At 47.5% G+C, this 19,174-nt stretch overlaps 1 protein-coding gene across 4 annotated transcripts in view; it reads right to left on the minus strand.

Moving 5' to 3' along the window:
* The window catches only part of AKAP13 (A-kinase anchoring protein 13), a 117,186-nt gene that overhangs the window by 23,105 nt on the left and 74,907 nt on the right, over positions 1-19,174 (minus strand). For all 4 annotated transcript variants that reach the window (XM_077317444.1, XM_077317443.1, XM_077317441.1 and 1 more), the window contains 3 exons: positions 17,869-17,920; positions 15,585-15,717; positions 3,649-3,814 (listed from right to left, as the gene is read on the minus strand). In XM_077317444.1, the coding sequence (XP_077173559.1) occupies positions 3,649-3,814; positions 15,585-15,717; positions 17,869-17,920 (351 nt within the window). The remainder of the gene's footprint in view (positions 1-3,648; positions 3,815-15,584; positions 15,718-17,868; positions 17,921-19,174) is intronic.

Below are 19,174 nucleotides of genomic sequence, written 5' to 3' on the forward strand. Positions count from 1 at the left end.
TTTGCGACCTTTCGTGAAAATTCCCGGGGCTTTTAAAGAGAACGCCAGCAGCACGCAAAGGTACATCGACTCCAGTCAGTTCTCAACAAGAGTGGATTTGTGCGGAGATTTGTGTTTGAAAACAGTCCGTGGGAGCAGGTGGCCTCGGGGATGAAAACAAGTTTAAGAATACGGGGCAGTGGCACGCGCTGAGGACTGGGGGAGAGCGAACCCAAAACATTTCCTCGAAGCCCGTAGAAACCAACAGTGACGGAAAACAGTATTTGGAAGATAAAAAAACAAATGTAAGTCACTCATCCTTTCCATTCCAAGATTCCCATAATACAAAGCAGTGCGGCATAGTGGGTAGAGTGTTTGACAAGGACTGGCAAACCTACCTGGCCACAGAAGCTCACTGCATGGCCACGGGCTAGTCACTCAGCCTAAGCTACTTCGCAAGGTTGTTGTGGGATAGAGTGGCAGAGAAGAGGAGGGTGTTGGCTTCCCATTGGGGAGAAAAGTGGGATATAAATATCTAAGGAACATGGACTAAATAAAGCCTTCAGACAACTGAATAGGACCAAGAATCGTGCCCCATTCTTTCTCCAGCTATTTACCATTTTTATTGGGGTGGGTGTGGGGAAGGGAAGCAAATGGCTTTAGAGGATCTTTACTGGGCAGCCTCTCTAGATGACCTGAGTGAACAGCAACAAAGAGGCAAAGGCAGGAAATTCCTCCTTCAGGTAACAGGAATCACTTTTGCCTTTCTAAACGTAATGTGACGGGGAGGGAAGTACCCAATTGCATCATTGTCTGTGAGTCAGGCGCACCTCTCCTCCCTCTAGACCAGGGGTAGTCAAACTGCGGCCCTCCAGATGTCCATGGACTACAATTCCCAGAAGCCCCTGCCAGCGAATGCTGGCAGGGGCTTCTGGGAATTGTTGTCCATGCAAATCTGGAGGGCCGCAGTTTGACTACCTCTGCTCTAGACACACAGCTGGTGTGAATCAGCATCCACCTTTCTCCTTTTCAAGCCTCACTTGAACCCTATAATTAATATAGATGGCAGGCTATGCAGGTGAGTTCTAAAATCCCTCTTTCTCAAGGCAGGGGGATGAGAGAAATCCCATATTTAAACTGCTTTTTAAACATACAATGCAAGTATGACTATTTGTATCCTCAGACCTGGAAGCTGTCTTTCTCTAAACTTCATATCCCAGGACTATCTTCCCAGTAAACTACTGCCTCTCTCAGAGATGGAATGGCACAGTGGTTAGTGAGCTGGACTAGGTGGCTCTCACTTAATTGATTATTCCAGGCTTCTCTGATTAACTCCTCCCTTTTCCCTCTCCCTCCTTCTGCAATTTGCTGTAATAATGAGGTAGAAGTGCTTCTTTCTTCCCATTATATCAGAAGAAGTGAGATCTGTCTCACTAATGCTCATATGGGAATAAATGTGGTTAGCCTTTATAGGGCCATTAGAATTCTATTTCTTTTTTGTTTTAACGGGCCAAGTCGGTGACCCTACTGCTCCAATATTTTTGCTCCCTCCTCCTAAAAAAAAAAAGGAAAATGAAAAAAGACTTCTAGCAGAGTTATGTAGAGGAGGCCAATGCTGCGGTTGACACTCAGCAGACTCAGCAGACCAAAGATTTAACAAATGTTAAATAATGCAGTTTCAGTTCAATTCAGCTGCTATTTGCCCATGGATTTTGCCATTTCATACAGTTGCCAAGTGCAACGAGAGTGTGTGCCATTTTAAGAATATGGAATAAATATGCATTTAGATTATGACAGAAAACACCTTTATGGATTTCAGCCCAATAAGTGGTTTACAGGCAAGAAATGATACTTAAAGATATGTGGATGATATATCGTGATAAAGGATTTTTCACAGGGGACGTGTAAAATGATAACAGAAGGCTATTCCTGACAATGGTGCTTTTATGTCCAATTATTGGAACAATTTAAAGCAGATTAAAAAGTTTTGATCAAACTAAAGCTGCCTTTGAGATCAAACTATGAACAAATGATGAACATGTGATTGCTAAAATGCATAACGTTTTATTAAAATTTGAGACAAAGGAAGCATCTGTGAAAGAATGCATGATAAAATTGCCAAAAAATGTTGGACATGATATCCAAATGGAACAATGGAAAAATATGTGGATTGAGGGTATTAAATTTACACTGAGTTCTAACCTTAGGGAGAACTTTTATAAGATGACATATCATTGGTATTAGACAAAAGAAAGGCTATCTAAAATGTATAAAAACATGCATAATATTTGATGGACATGTGAACAACATGAAGGGACATTTTTCATCTTTGTTGGACATGTTAGAAGGCAAGTTTTTTTGACTACAAATACATGCACTAATCCGGAAGATACTAAAGATTAATATGATACTATTAGACATTCCTTTTGGGACTAATGGAAAAAGAATGGGGGGGGGGTGGAACTTTGTTTTTGTATATGACTCAGGAATTTTGCCTCCCGATCCCAAAGTGGTGAGCAGCATTTCCCTAGGCATGCAAGAAAGGGCCACAAGAGCCAAGCACCAACACAATCCCTTCTGCCCACCCATTCACAATCTGCCTAACTTTAACGACTCAGCAATCTGTTAGATCTAGCCTCTGCTTAAAAACTTCCATGGAAGGAGAACCCACCACCTCCCAATGAAGCTTGTTCTAATGAGGAACTGCTCTAACTGTCAAGAACTTCTTCCAGATGTTAAGGCAAAAATTATTTTCAACCCATTGAGCAACAGAAAACAACTCTGCTCCATCCTCTATGTGACAGCCCTTTGAGTACTTGAATTTGGCTATCATATCACCTCAACCTTTCCTCATACGGCTTGGTCTCCACACTCTTCACCATCTTTATAGCCCTCCTCTGGACACACTCCAGTTTCTCTACATCCCTCTTCAATTGTGGTGACCCAAACTGAACACTGTTTTCTAAGAGAGGTCGAACAAGACCAGAGTAAAATGGTAACATCACCTCACACAATATGGACAGTTTACGCACTGGAGGTTTCATGCGGGCTGTAGCCTGGAGTTTTAGTCATGGCAGATTGCCCCACCTCTTCCTGCACCCACAAGGGGGAGCATTTGGCCTGGTGCACCTCATCCGCCCCCGATTTGTACTCCTGCATGGGAGCTGGGGCAGTGAAGTTCCCAGGGCGTAAACAGTCATGGACACTATAGTACTTTCGATACAGGCCAAAATCCCATCTGCCTTTTTAGCCACAAGTCACACTGCTAACTCAAGTTCAGTGTATGCTCCAAATGCTCTCTTACAATCACAAGCCTTGTGCAAAGCAGAGCACCAGCAAGGAGTGGGCTGTGCTAGAACCCCTCTCTCTGACACCCTTGTACAGGTTTAATAAACAAGTATTAGAGGATATGCAAAAGCACAATTATATGCACATATAACCTGAGGCTTATTTCATCACCTCACGCCAAAATGTCATGTAGGTCTCCGTTGCTACTTTTCAGCCAGAAAAAGGTCATGTCACCTGAGCCTTTTTGTACCCTAGCAAGTCTCTCCCTGAGGCCAAAATGACCTCCATTCCAGTTCACTTCACCAACGTCAACATTTTGATTAAGACGATCCCTGCGTAAATCCATCATTATATGCCGCACAAAGCCAACAGCCAACTTACTTGCACATGCAAAGGAATCCTTGTTGAAAGTCTTGGAGCAATGGTAGCAGACGATGGGTCCCACCATTCGGATCGTGCTGAAGGCATGTCCATTGAGTGTTTTCTTGTCCTTGTCCTTCTCCTTGGAATCTCTCTCTTTCGTCTTCTCTTTGTCTCTCTCTTTTTCCTTAAAAAGAAGGGGGGGGGGGAAACAGGAGGGAAAAATCAGCCGGCTGAATGAGTGACATGGCTTTCGATTCGGACTTCTTATTTTTGCCGCCGCGCAGATCTTTTCGAGTAAAATAGCATTCTGGTATTCTTAAAATCCCTGGGATTAACAAAAGAATTACACAAAAATCTGGCATTTAAGGAGTAGATCTGAATGCAATTCCAGTTTGTGAATTTCCGGATACTGCAATTTCCTCCCTCCTCCTCTGGATGGCAATTTGCGGTCATCCAGCGAGGTCTGCCTTCATCCTCACCTCCAATAGTGCTGTCACAACTCTACTACCAGCCTCTCCTCCCGCCTGAGCCCCTCTCCTCTCCGTATTTTTTAAAAATTTAACATGATCATGTTACAATGCAAATTTGTAATAACACTAGCACCTACTTTTAGGGAATGCTCCAGAATCTTATCCTGTGCAGGTTTCTTGCCTGCCCAATCTTTCTCCCCTATTCTTCTTCACTTTTGTGCTGATAAGGTTGATTGCATAATGGCAGCCAACATGCTTTGTCTTCACGCATGCCTGGTGACTGAGCACACATCAACATGAGACACGAATGCCTTTGCTTGTGTAATTAAGAGAGTCACAGGAATTTAGGGATGGTGGAGGGGTTGCCATATGTCCTCTCTTAAGTGATCACCACCACTCCAAAATCCAGGAACACGCCAACACAATGGCCCTTATGTCAGAAAATCACAGCCATCCATTCCCTCTCCTGTCTGTGTTGTACGTCAATATATTTTTTGTCCAGTAAAAAGAATCATAACCTAGAAATTGCTTTTGGAACTACCTAATCGCCCATCATCTCTTGTCTCAGGCAAATGGTTCCACAAAGATCGATTTAAGGAGCCAGGTCTGATTAACGTTCCCCTCTTCCTCTCGTACTTCTTAATGATGCAAGTGTCACTGGCTAATAACATCGGTGCCCTGATCACAGAGTTTGGAGAGAACAGAAGGGCACTTCTAAGAGTGCTCTGTCTAGACCTGAAGGACCAGCCAGCCCTCACAACTCCCTGCATGCCCTCAGGACTCCTCAGAAGCTTATCTGGGTCCCTTAATGAACACTGCTCCTTGGGGCATATCAAAGTGCATGTCCTAAAGTGCCTACGGCCCAGAAAACTGGGTGAGTTTTACAACAGATCATAAAGCATCCCTCTCTCTCTTCGGTATAGAATTGAATTAGACCCTAGCTCTAGGGTCAGAGCAGCATTTGTTTTCAACACAGGTTCTTGAATGTCCATCTCAGTGTGGCCTGCTAGACCTTCACTGCATACAGTGAAATATGTATATATATATATATATATATATATACACACATATTTATTATATATTTATTTATATTAAATATAAATAAATATAAATAAATATAAATAAATAAATATATTTTCCTGGTGACTGATTTGAAATTCTTGATTTTTTATAATTTGCTTATAACCCTCCTGATCTTTCATGGCGCTGACGCAAACCAGGTTTTGCAGGAGGTCTCCCATCCGGGCCCATAACCTGCTTTGCTTCAGCAAAGTGGCTACAACATATACCTTCCACCAGCATGCTGGACCCAACATTATAAGAACTCCTCAGGGCTGTTTGCCTTTTGCCACATCCGCACCACAACAAAGCTCAGGACCACCCTTTGACTGACCCCACATCTCCATCTTCCCCGATCGAACGGAATGTAAGAAGCAACCTAGAGGTGATCTTATGCTATTTTTTGTACAGAGAGATGGATCATAGAGTCCAGCATTCCATTTCACACAATAGTCACTTCACTGCCCTGGAGGACCAAAGGTGGAGCATATAAACCAAGGTAGCTTCCCGAAACTAATATCCAGAGGTCTACTGCCTTTGTGTCCTTTAGTGGCCACGGATAGGAGACATTGATGGGCTTCTTCTCCATGTCATTAGTTGTATTATAAACTTCATTTATGCCCCTTCTTTCTCGCCAACCAAGGTCCAAAGAAGCTCACCTTCATTTAACCTCACCACAGTTCTGAGAGTGAGGGGAGTGTGGCCACTCTGCAAGCTTCCACTGCAGAGGGGGGATTCAGATGTGGGGGTTCAAATGCAGCCTTCCCAAATATTAGTCCAAATCTCTGCTCCTGATAAGCCAAGCAACCAGGTATATCACGAAGCTAATTCCCTGCTCAATCCACCATTGCTCAGTAACGTCAATACTTTCACAAGCAGCAAATTACATAATTTGATGATTCATTTTCCCGGACTGGTATTTCCTTTGGCCTGTCATGAATCTGTTGCCCACCAACTTCACTGTTGTCCCTAAGTTCTGGCACAGAATTAGAACATCCTAGTTACACCTAACATTGTAGAAAAAAAAGAGTTGGTTTTTATATTCTACTTTTCGCTCCCTGAAGGAGTCTCAAAGCTGCTTACAATCGCCTGCCCTTCCTCTCCCCACAGCAGACACCCTGTGAGACAGGTAGGGCTGAGAGAGCTCTGAGAGCTGTGCTGCAAGAACAGCTCTAACAGGACTGTGACTAGCCCAAGGTCACCCAGCTGGCTGCATGTAGAAGAGGACTGGGGGAATCAAACCTGACTCTCCAGATTAGAAGTCTGCGCTCCTAACCACTACACCAAGCTGGCTCTCCCATTACTTAAGGCAGAGACCTGCATGTTTGCTATGATTCTACAAAATACTGTGCATGAAGCTTTGCAGTATATACACGTTATTACTAATAATTAATTGTTTTTTGGGGGAGGAACACAACACTGTAAGCCTGTGTATTAAGATAATGGTCATAGAATCATAGAATCATAGAGTTGGAAGGGGCCATACAGGCCATCTAGTCCAACCCCCTGCTCAACGCAGGATTAGCCCTAAGCATCCTAAAGCATCCAAGAAAAGTGTGTATCCAACCTTTGCTTGAAGACTTCCAGTGAGGGGGCGCTCACCACCTCCTTAGGCAGCCTATTCCACTGCTGAACTACTCTGACTGTGAAAAACTTTTTCCTGATATCTAGCCTATATCGTTGTACTTGAAGTTTAAACCCATTACTGCGTGTCCTTTCCTCTGCAGCCAGCAGAAACAGCATCCTGCCCTCCTCCAAGTGACAACCTTTCAAATACTTAAAGAGGGCTATCATGTCCCCTCTCAACCTCCTTTTCTCCAGGCTGAACATTCCCAAGTCCCTCAACCTATCTTCATAGGGCTTGGTCCCTTGGCCCCAGATCATCTTCGTCGCTCTCCTCTGTACCCTTTCAATTTTATCGATGTCCTTGAAGTGAGGCCTCCAGAACTGCACACAGTACTCCAGGTGTGGTCTGACCAGTGCCGTATACAATGGGACTATGACATCTTGTGATTTTGATGTGATGCCTCTGTTGATACAGCCCAAAATGGCATTTGCCTTTTTTACCGCTGCATCACACTGCCTGCTCATGTTTAGTTTACAATCCACAAGTACCCCAAGGTCTCGTTCACACACAGTGCTACCTAGAAGCGTATCCCCCATCCAGTAGGCATGCTTTTCATTTTTCTGACCCAGATGCAGAACTTTACACTTATCTTTATTAAATTGCATCTTGTTCTCATTTGCCCATTTTTCCATTGTGTTCAGATCTCGTTGAACTCTGTCTCTATCTTCCGGAGTATTTGCCAGTCCTCCCAATTTGGTGTCATCTGCAAACTTGATGAGTAGTCCCTCCACCCCCTCATCTAGATCATTAATAAATATGTTAAAAAGTACCGGGCCGAGCACCGAGCCCTGAGGTACCCCGCTACTCACCTCTCTCCAGTCTGATGAAACACCATTGACAACAACTCTTTGAGTGCGGTTCTCTAACCAATTCCCTATCCACCTAACTATCTGAAAATCCAGATTGCAGTCCTTCAACTTATCCATCAGAACATCATGGGGAACCTTGTCAAAAGCTTTACTAAAATCCAAGTAAACGACATCAACCGAATTTCCTCGATCCAGCAAACCTGTTACTTGGTCAAAAAAGGAAACTAGGTTGGTCTGGCAGGACCTGTTGGAGACAAATCCATGCTGACTTCCTTGGATCACCAAATTATCCACCAGATGTTTGCAGATCACTCCCTTTAATATCTGTTCCATTATCTTCCCCACAACGGAGGTCAGACTCACTGGTCTGTAGTTTCCCGGGTCATCCTTCCTCCCTTTTTTGAAGATCGGAATAACGTTTGCTCTTTTCCAGTCCTCCGGGACATCTCCAGTCCTTAAAGAGGTTCCGAAGATGATGGACAAGGGCTGTGCAAGTTCTCTGGAAAGTTCTTTGAGTACTCTCGGGTGCATTTCATCTGGACCAGGGGATTTGAACTCATCCAGTGCAGCTAAATGCCTCTCGACAACCTCTCTATCCATGTTAACCTGCCACCCAGACACTATCCTTTGGCTGCAGCCATCTCTAGATGTGCCTAAACACTTTGACCTGTGGGAAAAAACAGATGTAAAATAGGCACTAAGCCTTTCTGCTTTCTCTGCATCTTTCGTTAGAGTTTGTCCATCCGCACCCAACAGCGGGCCTATTGCCTCCTTTATTTTACGTTTGCTCCTCACGTAACTGAAAAATCTTTTCTTGTTACAGTGGGCTTCCCTGGCCAATCTTAGCTCACTCTCAGATTTGGCCTTTCTGATGATTGATCTACAGTGCCTAGTAACCTGTAGGTACTCTTCTTTAGAGCTCTGTCCTTCCCTCCATTTCCTGAACATTTTCCTTTTCTTTCTTAGTTCCTCTTGAAGTTCTCTGTTCATCCAAATAGGCTTCTTAGAGCTCCTGCAGTGTTTTCGTATTTCTGGAATAGTCATTGATTGAGCATGCAATAGCTCTTGTTTGAGTAGCGCCCACCCTTCACATGCTCCCTTCCCTTCCAGCATTCTCGTCCATGGTATGACACTCATCATGTCTCTGAGTTTATTAAAGTTTGCCCTACGAAAATCCAACATCCGCGTCTGGCTACAAGCTTCCTTGGCTCCCCATCTCAAAAGGAATTCTATGAGGACATGGTCACTTCCCCCTAGGGTCCCCACCTCCTTCACCTCATCCACCAACTCTGGGACAACTCTGGTCCTGGGACAATGAAATGGATAACTACAGCTTGTGGGGATGGGACAGGAGAGAGACAGCTGCCAAGATCTGCAATCGTCATGATGAAAAGGTCCTAGCCCCATGGATGACACAACCACATTCTGGCAGAAGCCTGCGCAACGTCTCCTCTCCCTGCACTCAGTCTTACAAGCTCATTACAGATATCTACGATCCTGCCTTCAACCCTGCAGGGCATTCTCGCTAGCCTTCTTTGGAGGGTCGCATTCCAAGACGGAGAAACGAATCTCAACTTCTGCTCCAATCACGGCTGTAACCCAGCGGAACATCATTCCTGGGGAGAAAGCCTTCTGGAATTCCAGAAGGCTGTTTTCTAGACAACTTAAGAAGTACTGAGTTGCACCCATCATGATTTTACTGAACTGTCCCCTCCTCCAAGCTTTTCATACCAGTCCTAAGAAGAGAGCTCCTCAAGAAAGGCCCTCTGGTGCCAGTGGAAGAGCCGTCCCAGTGTGGCCCATCAGAGCAAAAAAGCTTCTGCTGAACTCTGCAGTCGTTGTTGAAACCACTGGAGCAGTGTTCCTATCAGAGATGCAAATGTTCAACCAACGTGGCGAGCTTCCTGGCTGAGTGGAAGGACCAAATTCTTCTGCAAAACACCCCCACTAAATTCTGGACATCTGTTTTTCTGGCCGTCATGAGAACTAGACGTTTGCTTTTTAAGAAAAGCAACACTGGCATTTTCAAGATCTGAAGGTACACAAGGCCAGCCTGAGTTCTAGCCGTAGAGCAAAAGCATTTGCCCGGATTTTACCAAGGCCTCTATGACACAGAGGAAGTATCTTTGAAAGAAACATGATAAAATTGGCAAAAAATGTTGGACATGATATCCAAATGGAACAAAGTTTAACTATGGTTGCAGCCTGTCCGCATGCAATCGCCTGCCTCTTCCATACCTCATTCTCTGTGGATGCTAAATTCCAACCATTTCCACACTGGAGGTTTCATGCTGACCTGCAAGCTGGAGTTTGAGCCAGAGCAGGTTGCCCCATCTCTTCCTGCTCCCGCACGGGAGCCAGGGCAGTGAATTTCCCAGTGCAGAAATGGTCTCATAAATCTACTCAAGAAACCCTGTGCTCATCCCCAAGCAGTCACTTCTGTCTGCCTGAGATGATCACCTTGTACCTTGACTGCACGAAATCGAACTATAAAGAAGGGTTCCCTGGACCCTAAGAAAACTCTACATCTAGAAAACAAGACATGGAGAAGTCAGCCAGGCCCCTTTCCCTTGATGTGCTGGTTTCCTGAATGGAGAGTTTGGGGAGGGTATGGAAAGTCATGTGAGCTGCCACCAAAACCTCCCCAAAGCATGATATGGGGCAACCTAGTACAGGCTTTCTATCCTGAAAAATGCTTAGAATGGGGATGCCCAACCAGGGTTCAGGGGATCCCTGGGGTTACAAGAGAGCTCCCCAAGGGTTGCACGGCCTTTCCCAGAAGTTCGGATGGCCGCTGACATCACTAGACGTCACTGGAGCCCACTTCCCCTGTTGCTCTACAGGCCTGGCCTCTTTCCCCACCATGGGAACCGTAAATGATTGATTGGCTGGGCTCCTACATCTTACTTCAGCAACCACTTCTCTGAAGGGGCACCTCACCACATCCGGGGGGTCTTGAAGCTTGGGAAATATGACAGGGGCTCCTCCATGGTCAAAAAGGGCAGGCTTAGGAAGACCTGAAAAGCCATCGTTCTAGCTGGCAGCACATACTAAGCGCCCTGGCTAAATACACAAGCCAGCAAGAAAAATGATCATACTCAGTTGCCTGGTGCAGTCAGGGTGCAGCAGGTTAATACTAGTGGCCTGCCTTGCAAGGTTGTTAGTTGGACATTCTAACACATTCTACTTGCTTCTATAGCACACCCTCGGCTTCAACCGACAGCTGGGTGTGTCGCGAGATTCTTTAACTTTGCTCTCACATCCTGTACTTTTAAGCACTCTTGGGCATCAAAGGGCATCCCTTGGTAGCATTATTCCCTGACCCATGAAAGCAAAGTAGCCTCCAAGGCCAAAATCTCTCAAGACACACAGACTCCCTCTAAGGCAAAGTGCCCCTGGTTGTTTTAAGGAACAGTCTTTAATCATTGGGAGAAAGAGAGAGACAGAGAAACAGAGAGACAGAGAGAGATTGAGTTTGGTAAGAAAACAGGAAATGGTGTTCAGCAACTTCAACAACTGAAAAGGGTGTTTTTTTAAAAAGAAACATGGAACTTGTTTTCAAAAATCACCCACCGCTTCCAGCTAAGGTGGCAGAATTGAATCTTCTTGCAGAGAGGATACAAATATTCCTGCCTTACCAAATCCAAAAATGCACCCAGAGGACAGGACTTGAGTTGATGGTGAAACCCCAATTTCCAGCACGTGAGCACAAGAGCTTTACCAGCTCGCTGCGGCACATCAAACCATACGGTGTTCGGTCAAGTCCGAAAACCCCGGCAGTTTTCCTCGCCTAACAACACGCCAGCCAGCACCGATGTCCACAACAAGACGGCAGCTTGCTTACCTCCTGCTGTGACCGTCCAGCCAGCCTCACTGTTATGTACGGCACCTCAGAGAACCGGTGCCACTTTAACGACATGCTTTCTGGATACTGGCGCCTTATCATGCCATAACGCTGGGACCAAAACCTCGCTGCTGAGGCAGCCGTCATAAAAGGAGGACTGGGGGAGAGGAAGTCAGAAACAAGTTGAGCAAGGAAAGGGCAGAGGGGAGGGGGGAGGAGGAAGGGCTGTTTCGTGAGAGCTTCCTCGAAGATGGTGTTAACCGTTCTGGTGCTGGAGATGTCATCCTCGGCGGAAGCTTACAAGTTACGAAAAAAGACGGTTCTGGCAGTATGAGGGACAGAAGAACGGCAAAGCTTCAAAAGTACCTTTCTTGGGAGCTGACGTTATCATCCCTAATTTCCAGTTGCCAACTAGAACGGAGTCTAAGTGTTTTGCGTTGCATGGGAGGGACGTCCTCCAAAACTCAATTTCCACCGAAAGCACAGCTGTCCAGATAAACTATTACGGCTTTAAGACAACGGTAGTGACCAGCAGCTATATCAGAAGAACAGTGCCCAGAGACTTACGGTTTCACTTCCTCTTTCAGGTTTTTTTTTAAAGCACCACCAGAAAAAATCACTCTAGCGCACCCAAGAAATGGCAACAGTTTGCCGTAATTCACCATAGAGAGAGCTCCTTGTGCGCATGTTCATTGGACTCAAAAAAAGATTACTAAGCCAAGAAAAAACAGAGGTGCTTAAACTAGCAAAGTACTACTCAGTACCATCTTGAAAACTACAGCATTTTTAAATGAACCACACAGAAAATGGCCAGCGCACAATACAACTGGAATCGTTGATGCTGCTGTTCTGATATTTGACGTTCTGATATTTGCCAATCGTTTTCAAATTTTGCCTATTTCATATTTTAAAACTGTTTTAACTTGGTCGATGTTCAGACAATACAATGGGCAGGGCCCTGAGCCAGTCTGCTGGGAGAGCGGTATATAAATCAAATCAACCGATAAATACCAAGCTGACTCTTCTGAAGCATCACGAGGGGGTGTATTCCTTCTAGCACCAGGCAATGTTGTCGCGTGGGAGGGAGCCAGAAGTGGTGGGGGATATAAGCATTTAGATAAAGATCAGGAACATCAAGCTGTCGGGCTGAAAATGGCAGTCGTAATAAGTTGCCTCTTCCTAAATCTTCCTAGCATTCCCTCATCCCCTTATGGCAGCCCAAGATGGGGGAGACATCAAATAGCCCTGTCAACTCCAGGTCTAGAAGAGTGAGGGTGAGTTCATGGAATGGAGGTCCCTCGGTAGGGTATGATGTCGTGCACGCCACCTTCCAAAGCAGGAGAAGTAGAATGAATATTTTAAATAAATAATTAATCGATAAATGATTTTTGAAATCTGGATATCAGCAGTGATTCCGAAAGCTCCCACCTGAGGGCTAGCAACCCTAGCATTGAAGGCCATCAAGACCTGGGGGGCAGCTGTGATACCCACTACAGAGGATCTACAAGGGATCCAAAACAAAGTTGGCATCTGAATGAATCCACTAGCATTCCTTTAACATGAAATTCTGCCCCTAGAGGGCATTCCGTCCAGAGAATCAGCCAAAATCTTTCCAAGTATCCCTATATCTTCTGTAAGGGCTCATTCAAGCCAGTGGTCTTCAGCAGCCATTGAGAGTTTATGCTTAAGCCATTAATGGAAATCTACCTACATAATAAAAGGATTTCAGCGCTTGCTTTAGAACGGTTCTGTATTTCTGCAATGGCAGCCCCAAAATCTAGCAACCATGCATGCGACCCATGCATCTATACTCCTCAGTAGCTAGGGTTGCCAGCTCTGGCTTGAGAAACACCTGAAGACTTTGGGGGTGGAGCCAGGAGTGGGTGGGATTTGGGGGCAGGGAGGGCTCTCATCAGGATAAAACGTCATCCAGTTCACCTTCCGCAGCAGCCATTTTGTGTAGAGGTCAGGTAGAACAGTGGGAGATCCTCAGGTGCCACCTGGAGGTTGGCATCCCTATCAATAGTCTAGAAACCCCAGCTGTTGGAGAAGCAGGATCCTTACTATGTTTAATTATTTGGTTAAACACACTGGTTAAAAAACAAATAACATTTAGAATCATAGATTCATAGAGTTGGAAGGGGACATACAGGCCATCTAGTCCAACCCCCTGCTCAACGCAGGATCAGCCCAAAGCATCCTAAAGCATCCAAGAAAAGTGTGCATCCAACCTTTGCTTGAAGACTGCCAGTGAGGGGGAGCTCACCACCTCCTTAGGCAGCCTATTCCACTGCTGAACTACTCTGACTGTGAAAAACTTTTTCCTGATATCTAGCCTATATCGTTGTACTTGAAGTTTAAACCCATTACTACACGTCCTGTCCTCTGCAGCCAATGGGAACAGCATCCTGCCCTCCTCCAAGGCAGTGGTCCCCAACCTTAATTAGGCTGGGGACCGGCAGGGCATCGGGCCGCGCCCGCGGGGACCGCGCCAGCATGGGCCACGCCCACGCTTCTGGCCGCGCCCGCGGATCGGGCCGCGCCCGCGGATCGGGCCGCGCCCGGAAGCCACGCCCGCGGATCGGGCCGCGCCCGCAAGCCGCGCCCGCGGATCGGGCCGCGCCCGCAAGCCGCGCCCGCGGATTGGGCCGCGCAGGCGCGGCCTGCACGAGCGCAGCCCGGCCCTGATTCCCTCTTCCCGCCCTCCCGCAGTAAGAAGCTTCCCGGGCCGCAAGGAGGGGCGGGGAGAGGGAGCTGCGGCCCGGCGCCATGGCCTTTGCGGCCCGGCGCCGGGCCGCGGCCCGCTGGTTGGGGACCACTGCTCCAAGGGACAACCTTTCAAATACTTAAAGAGGGCTATCATGTCCCCTCTCAACCTCCTTTTCTCCAGGCTGAACATTCCCAAGTCCCTCAACCTATCAGGATAAAATGCCATTTAAGTTGTGGGCATTTTTTTAAAAGTTCTACTAGCATGTTTTCTGGGTATGCGACACGGCTGCAGTAAAACCCTCCGTGGAGGATTTCTTTGACTGGCGTACAGCAACATTAATGCTCGCTGGAATTCTCTCAAAGCCGTAACTTGCATAACGCAAGGGAACTCCAAACTTCAAAGGAAGCAGTGGTGGGGCGCTTGGGGGAACGACAACAACAGAAAGGGGCAGAGGGAAGGTCAGTCTCCTGGGCTGTCTCCCGAGAGAGGCAATTCAGAGGTCTCCGAGACCACAGTCTCTGTATGCGCAAGGGAAAGACACACCAGGCCTGCAAAAGGAAACTGGTTTCTCTTGCACAACCGCTTAGGGGTGTTGTAATCTTCAGAACAGACGGCAACGCCTGCCGGTGAAGCAGCTTAGAGCTTTTCTAACGGAGCCTTTTAAGAAGAAAACAAATGCGCACCTCCAGCTGTCCCAAAGTTACTTAATGTTGTTCTTACACTGAACGAAGGAGGCCCTGGCACTTGGCGCCATTCAAGGTACTCTCTGACTCTGACACCCTCGCATTTCGCCCTACTGAAGAACTTCAGCTTAAACAGAATCCCGGCTGCAATTTTGCATCAGCTGCTTCGTACGCACAGAGCCCCATCCTCCTCAGCACACAATGCGCCCCCAGGCCCAAGCTCTTAACGTGCCCCACCACTGCCATCTTGGACTATCTGTCTAAAGCCGTGGTTCTCAACCTGGGGGTCGGGATCCCTTTGGGGGTCGAACGACCCTTTCACAGTGGTTGCAGCAGGGCAAGCAGCTTGGCCAGGGGGGTGCCATCCATACAACAGCCTTGCAAGGTAGATCAAGATAGAGCGTTCATCTGTCTGGAGTCCCGAATTCCTTCAAGCAACTCCCAACCCACTAGCAAATTTCCCCTGGGAGACAGATGCTCACAAAGGATCTGCCCCCAGAAGCTCTAGTGCTAGACTACAAGGAGAGGCCTCTCGGACCACCTCCTCAAGATTACCCAGACCTCCCTCCAGCTGCATCTGCTCCTGGAACCTTCTTCTGCTCACCCTGTCCACCTGCAGCCACCTCCGGTGGGGGGAGGGAGTCCACACCAGAATCTGGCAGCCAGTGCTCTGAGAGCCAGGTCAGTGCATGCGCAGCGCCCCCATTCCCATCAATCGATGCAAAATTCACCCTGTATATCGAGCCACTTACTTTGCTCTTCTTACCACTGGACATTTTATTCTTCAGGTAGCTGAAAGTCCGGCTCACTTTGGTCCCACTTTTGCCTTCCAAGTCTTTCCTGGAGGGGCTCGGAGGCAGGAAACTGCAGCTCTCCTCACAAATGCTGGAAGCCAAGAGAGATGCCTTTCAGAGAGCAGGCAGAACCCTCTTCCCTTGCAGCCCGAACACAACTTGCCCCCCCCCCCCGGCCACACCATTCTACTATATTAGAATCCCAGTCCAATGATGCCTTTCAGGGGCCCACTGTTATGAAACCAGGTTTAGCTGCTGACAGCTCAGGTGGCCAATTTCTTAAATTTGGGTAGCGTAGTTCTTCTGCTGTCAGCGGTGTCAAGGTGGAGAATTTAGGGCGAGTCCTCATGGGGTTTTCAAGCCAAGAGATGAGCAAAGGTGGGTGGCCATCCCCAGCCTCTGTATGGTGACCCTTAGTCCTGTCTAAGAACTAACCAGCTTAGCTTCCGAGATCAGGTGAGATCTGGTTCACCTGGGCCATCCACCAGGTCAGGAGGCCCTTTGCTTTTGGCAGCAGAAATTAAGGGACTGAAGTTCCTTCCAAGCTCCAAAAAGAACCACTTTCCGACAGTCCTTTGCAGTAAGGCAGAATAAGAGACAGAATAACCCTGGCAGGGATACGGTGGCAACCAGATCTGCAGTAGGTCGTTAGTTAAAATGAGACTTATCATGCACGACTCTGATGCGGACTGAATTGCATACTGCGGATCATTTGCCTTTTCTCCTTGCCAGGGTTCCTGTGCCTTCCGCAACCAGGTGGCCAGTAATTTCCGCAAGAAACTTTACCCCATCAGAGATTCAGGGCTTTACCCTTGGGCAAAGCTTCCCAAACTGAATTCATCCCCACCACACTGCTCCTACAGGGCAACACATTCATGACAACAAAATGCAGCATCCAGGGAAGATGAGGACAAAGAACGGATGGTGGCAAACAATCCTTATTCCAGCAATCAAGTCTTTCAGACCCAGTCAAAAGGAGTCCCTCAAAATGTGCCTTGCCTGGTTGTATTGAAAGCACATTTACAATACCCTGCAGTGCCCTCTGCTGCTCGGAACTGTCAGTACAGCTTCTGGGGAAATCCAGGCTAGACAGAAGACCTTGGCAACAATTGCTGGCTGGTGCCTGAATGCAAGAGGGGGGAGTGGAGAGTAGTAGAGCTTCACTTTGGCCCCTCTGCTCACTTAAGTAGCCTGGTTGAGGAGAGCCTGGTGCGATTTAAGGAGCCAAGCCGGGTCAGGATTCAGAGCAAGAGACCAAAATATAAGAAAGACCACGTGCTTAACTGAAAACAGACAAAACACAGTTAAGAGTCCAGTGGTGCCTTTAAGACCAAACAAGTTCTATTCCTGGAATAAGATTTGGCCTGCAGGGTCTCAAAAGTAACACTGGATTCAATCTTGGTTTTGCTCCTTCAGACCAACTTACAATCGCCTTCCCTTTCCTCTCCCCACAACAGACACCCTGTGAGGGAGGGGAGGCTGAGAGAGCCCTGATATGACTGAAGAAGAAGAAGAGTTGGTTCTTATATGCCGCTTTTCTCTACCCGAAGGAGTCTCAAAGGGGCTTACAGTTACATTCCCTTTCCTCTCCCCACAACAGACACCCTGTGAGGGAGGAGACGCTGAGAGAGCCCTGAGATTACTGAAGAAGAAGAAGAGTTGGTTCTTAGATGCCACGTTTCTCTACCCAAAGGAGTGTCAAAGTGGCTTATGTACATTTGCCTTCCCTTCCTCTCCCCACAACAGACACCCTGTGAGGTGGGTGAGGCTGAGAGAGCCCTGATATTCCTGCTCTGTCAGACCAGCTTTATCAGTGCCGTGGTAAACCCAAGGTCACCCAGCTGGCTGCATGTGGGGGGGAGAAGCCGGGAATCAAACCCAGCTCACCAGATTAGAAGTCTGCACTCCTCACCACTACACCAAGCTGGCTCTTGGAGGACTGGAGGCTTGTGTGTGGAAGGAAAGTACAACAGAGCGAGCTGAGATCTGGGTTTTTGTAACCTGCTTTTCACCACCCAAAGGAGTCTCAAAGCAGCTTACAGTCGCCAACCCTTCCTGTCCCCATGTTGTTGTCACCCTGTGAGGTGAGTGAGGCTGAGAGAACTGTGAGTGGCCCAAGGTCACCCATCTGGCTGCACATGGAGGATGAGTGGGGAACCGAACCCGGCTCTCCGGGCCAGAGGCCGCCATTCTTGACTACCACATCCCACTGGCTCTCCCAGCACAGGGAATAATAGTTTACCTCTGAGGGACCACGTTGCTGCCAATACCGACTCCTCCAGAAGGACGACTGCCTGGAAAAAGAGAATACAAGAATTATATACTGCAAATCAGAGCTCAGAGTATGTGGGGGGGGGGGGAGGACTAATTTATTTGAGAACAAGGTGGGTGCCGTCAAATCACAGACTACCCAACAGCGACCCTGGGACGGGACTTTCTTCATCTCCCATCCTGTTAATGTTAGCGTGGCTAACCCTGCTTAGCTTCTGAGCTGTGACGGGACATGGTTCCCCTGTGCTCTCAGGGCTGCTAACTATATTTTGACAAATGAATTTTGCAAATACAGTTAGAACATTTAATAAAAGCTGTCATTTGGGGCTCCCTTCCCGCCCTTCTCTCCTGCAGGCTGACCAACTGTTCACATGGAATGTTTCCAACCAGGGTTGACAGCTGCGGGTTGGGAAATCCCTGAAGATTTTGGAAGCAGAGCGTGGTTTGGGGAGGGAAAGGACCTCTGCAGGGTCTAATGCCAATGAGTTGAGTCTCTGTCCCCCCAGGGAAGTGATGATCTTGGTGCTACCTGGAGTTTGGCAAGTTCTACTTCTAACAGACATGAACTGCCCCAAAAGACATGATCTGCAGCATCCATGGCCAGAATTCATGGGGGTGGGTCAGTTCATATAATACAAACACGGCAAAAACCAGAAGTTAAGACCTTCTGTTCAGACCAGGGGTAGTCAAACTGCGGCCCTCCAGATGTCCATGGACTACAATTCCCATGAGCCCCTGCCAAATGCTGGCAGGGGCTCATGGGAATTGTAGTCCATGGACATCTGGAGGGCCGCAGTTTGACTACCCCTGGTTTAGACCATCATGGTTACCCAGTAAAATGTTTTATGCTGGGAAAAGAGAACACGGCATGGAAAGTGAAACAAGTCACCGTAGGTCCAGATTGGATAACAACAGTGACGTCATGGATAACAACCAGAACAGGCCCTGACATTAACCAGCCTCCAGACAGAGTGTGGATACCATTCCTTGCCAGTTTCATGGGAGGAAACAGTGGCCAGAGACAGGGTCCCACACTCAGGCTTGGACCCACACTCTGCCACGGAATCTTGGACCTACACGCTGTCGGCATCACCTCCCTTCCCGGGTCGTTGTTGTGCTGATCAAATGGAAAAAAGGTCGTCCCCCCTCCAAACCAGTATCACCACTTGCACAATGAGTGATGCAGTGCATAAGGACAGAGGGAAGCATGGCGGAGAGAGGAGTGTGAAGCAACATGATACAGAACAAGATGGCAGCAGGCAATTCTGCGGTAGTGC

This window comes from Paroedura picta, chromosome 18, assembly GCF_049243985.1.
Source record: "Paroedura picta isolate Pp20150507F chromosome 18, Ppicta_v3.0, whole genome shotgun sequence".
NCBI classification, from domain to species: Eukaryota; Metazoa; Chordata; class Lepidosauria; order Squamata; family Gekkonidae; genus Paroedura; species Paroedura picta.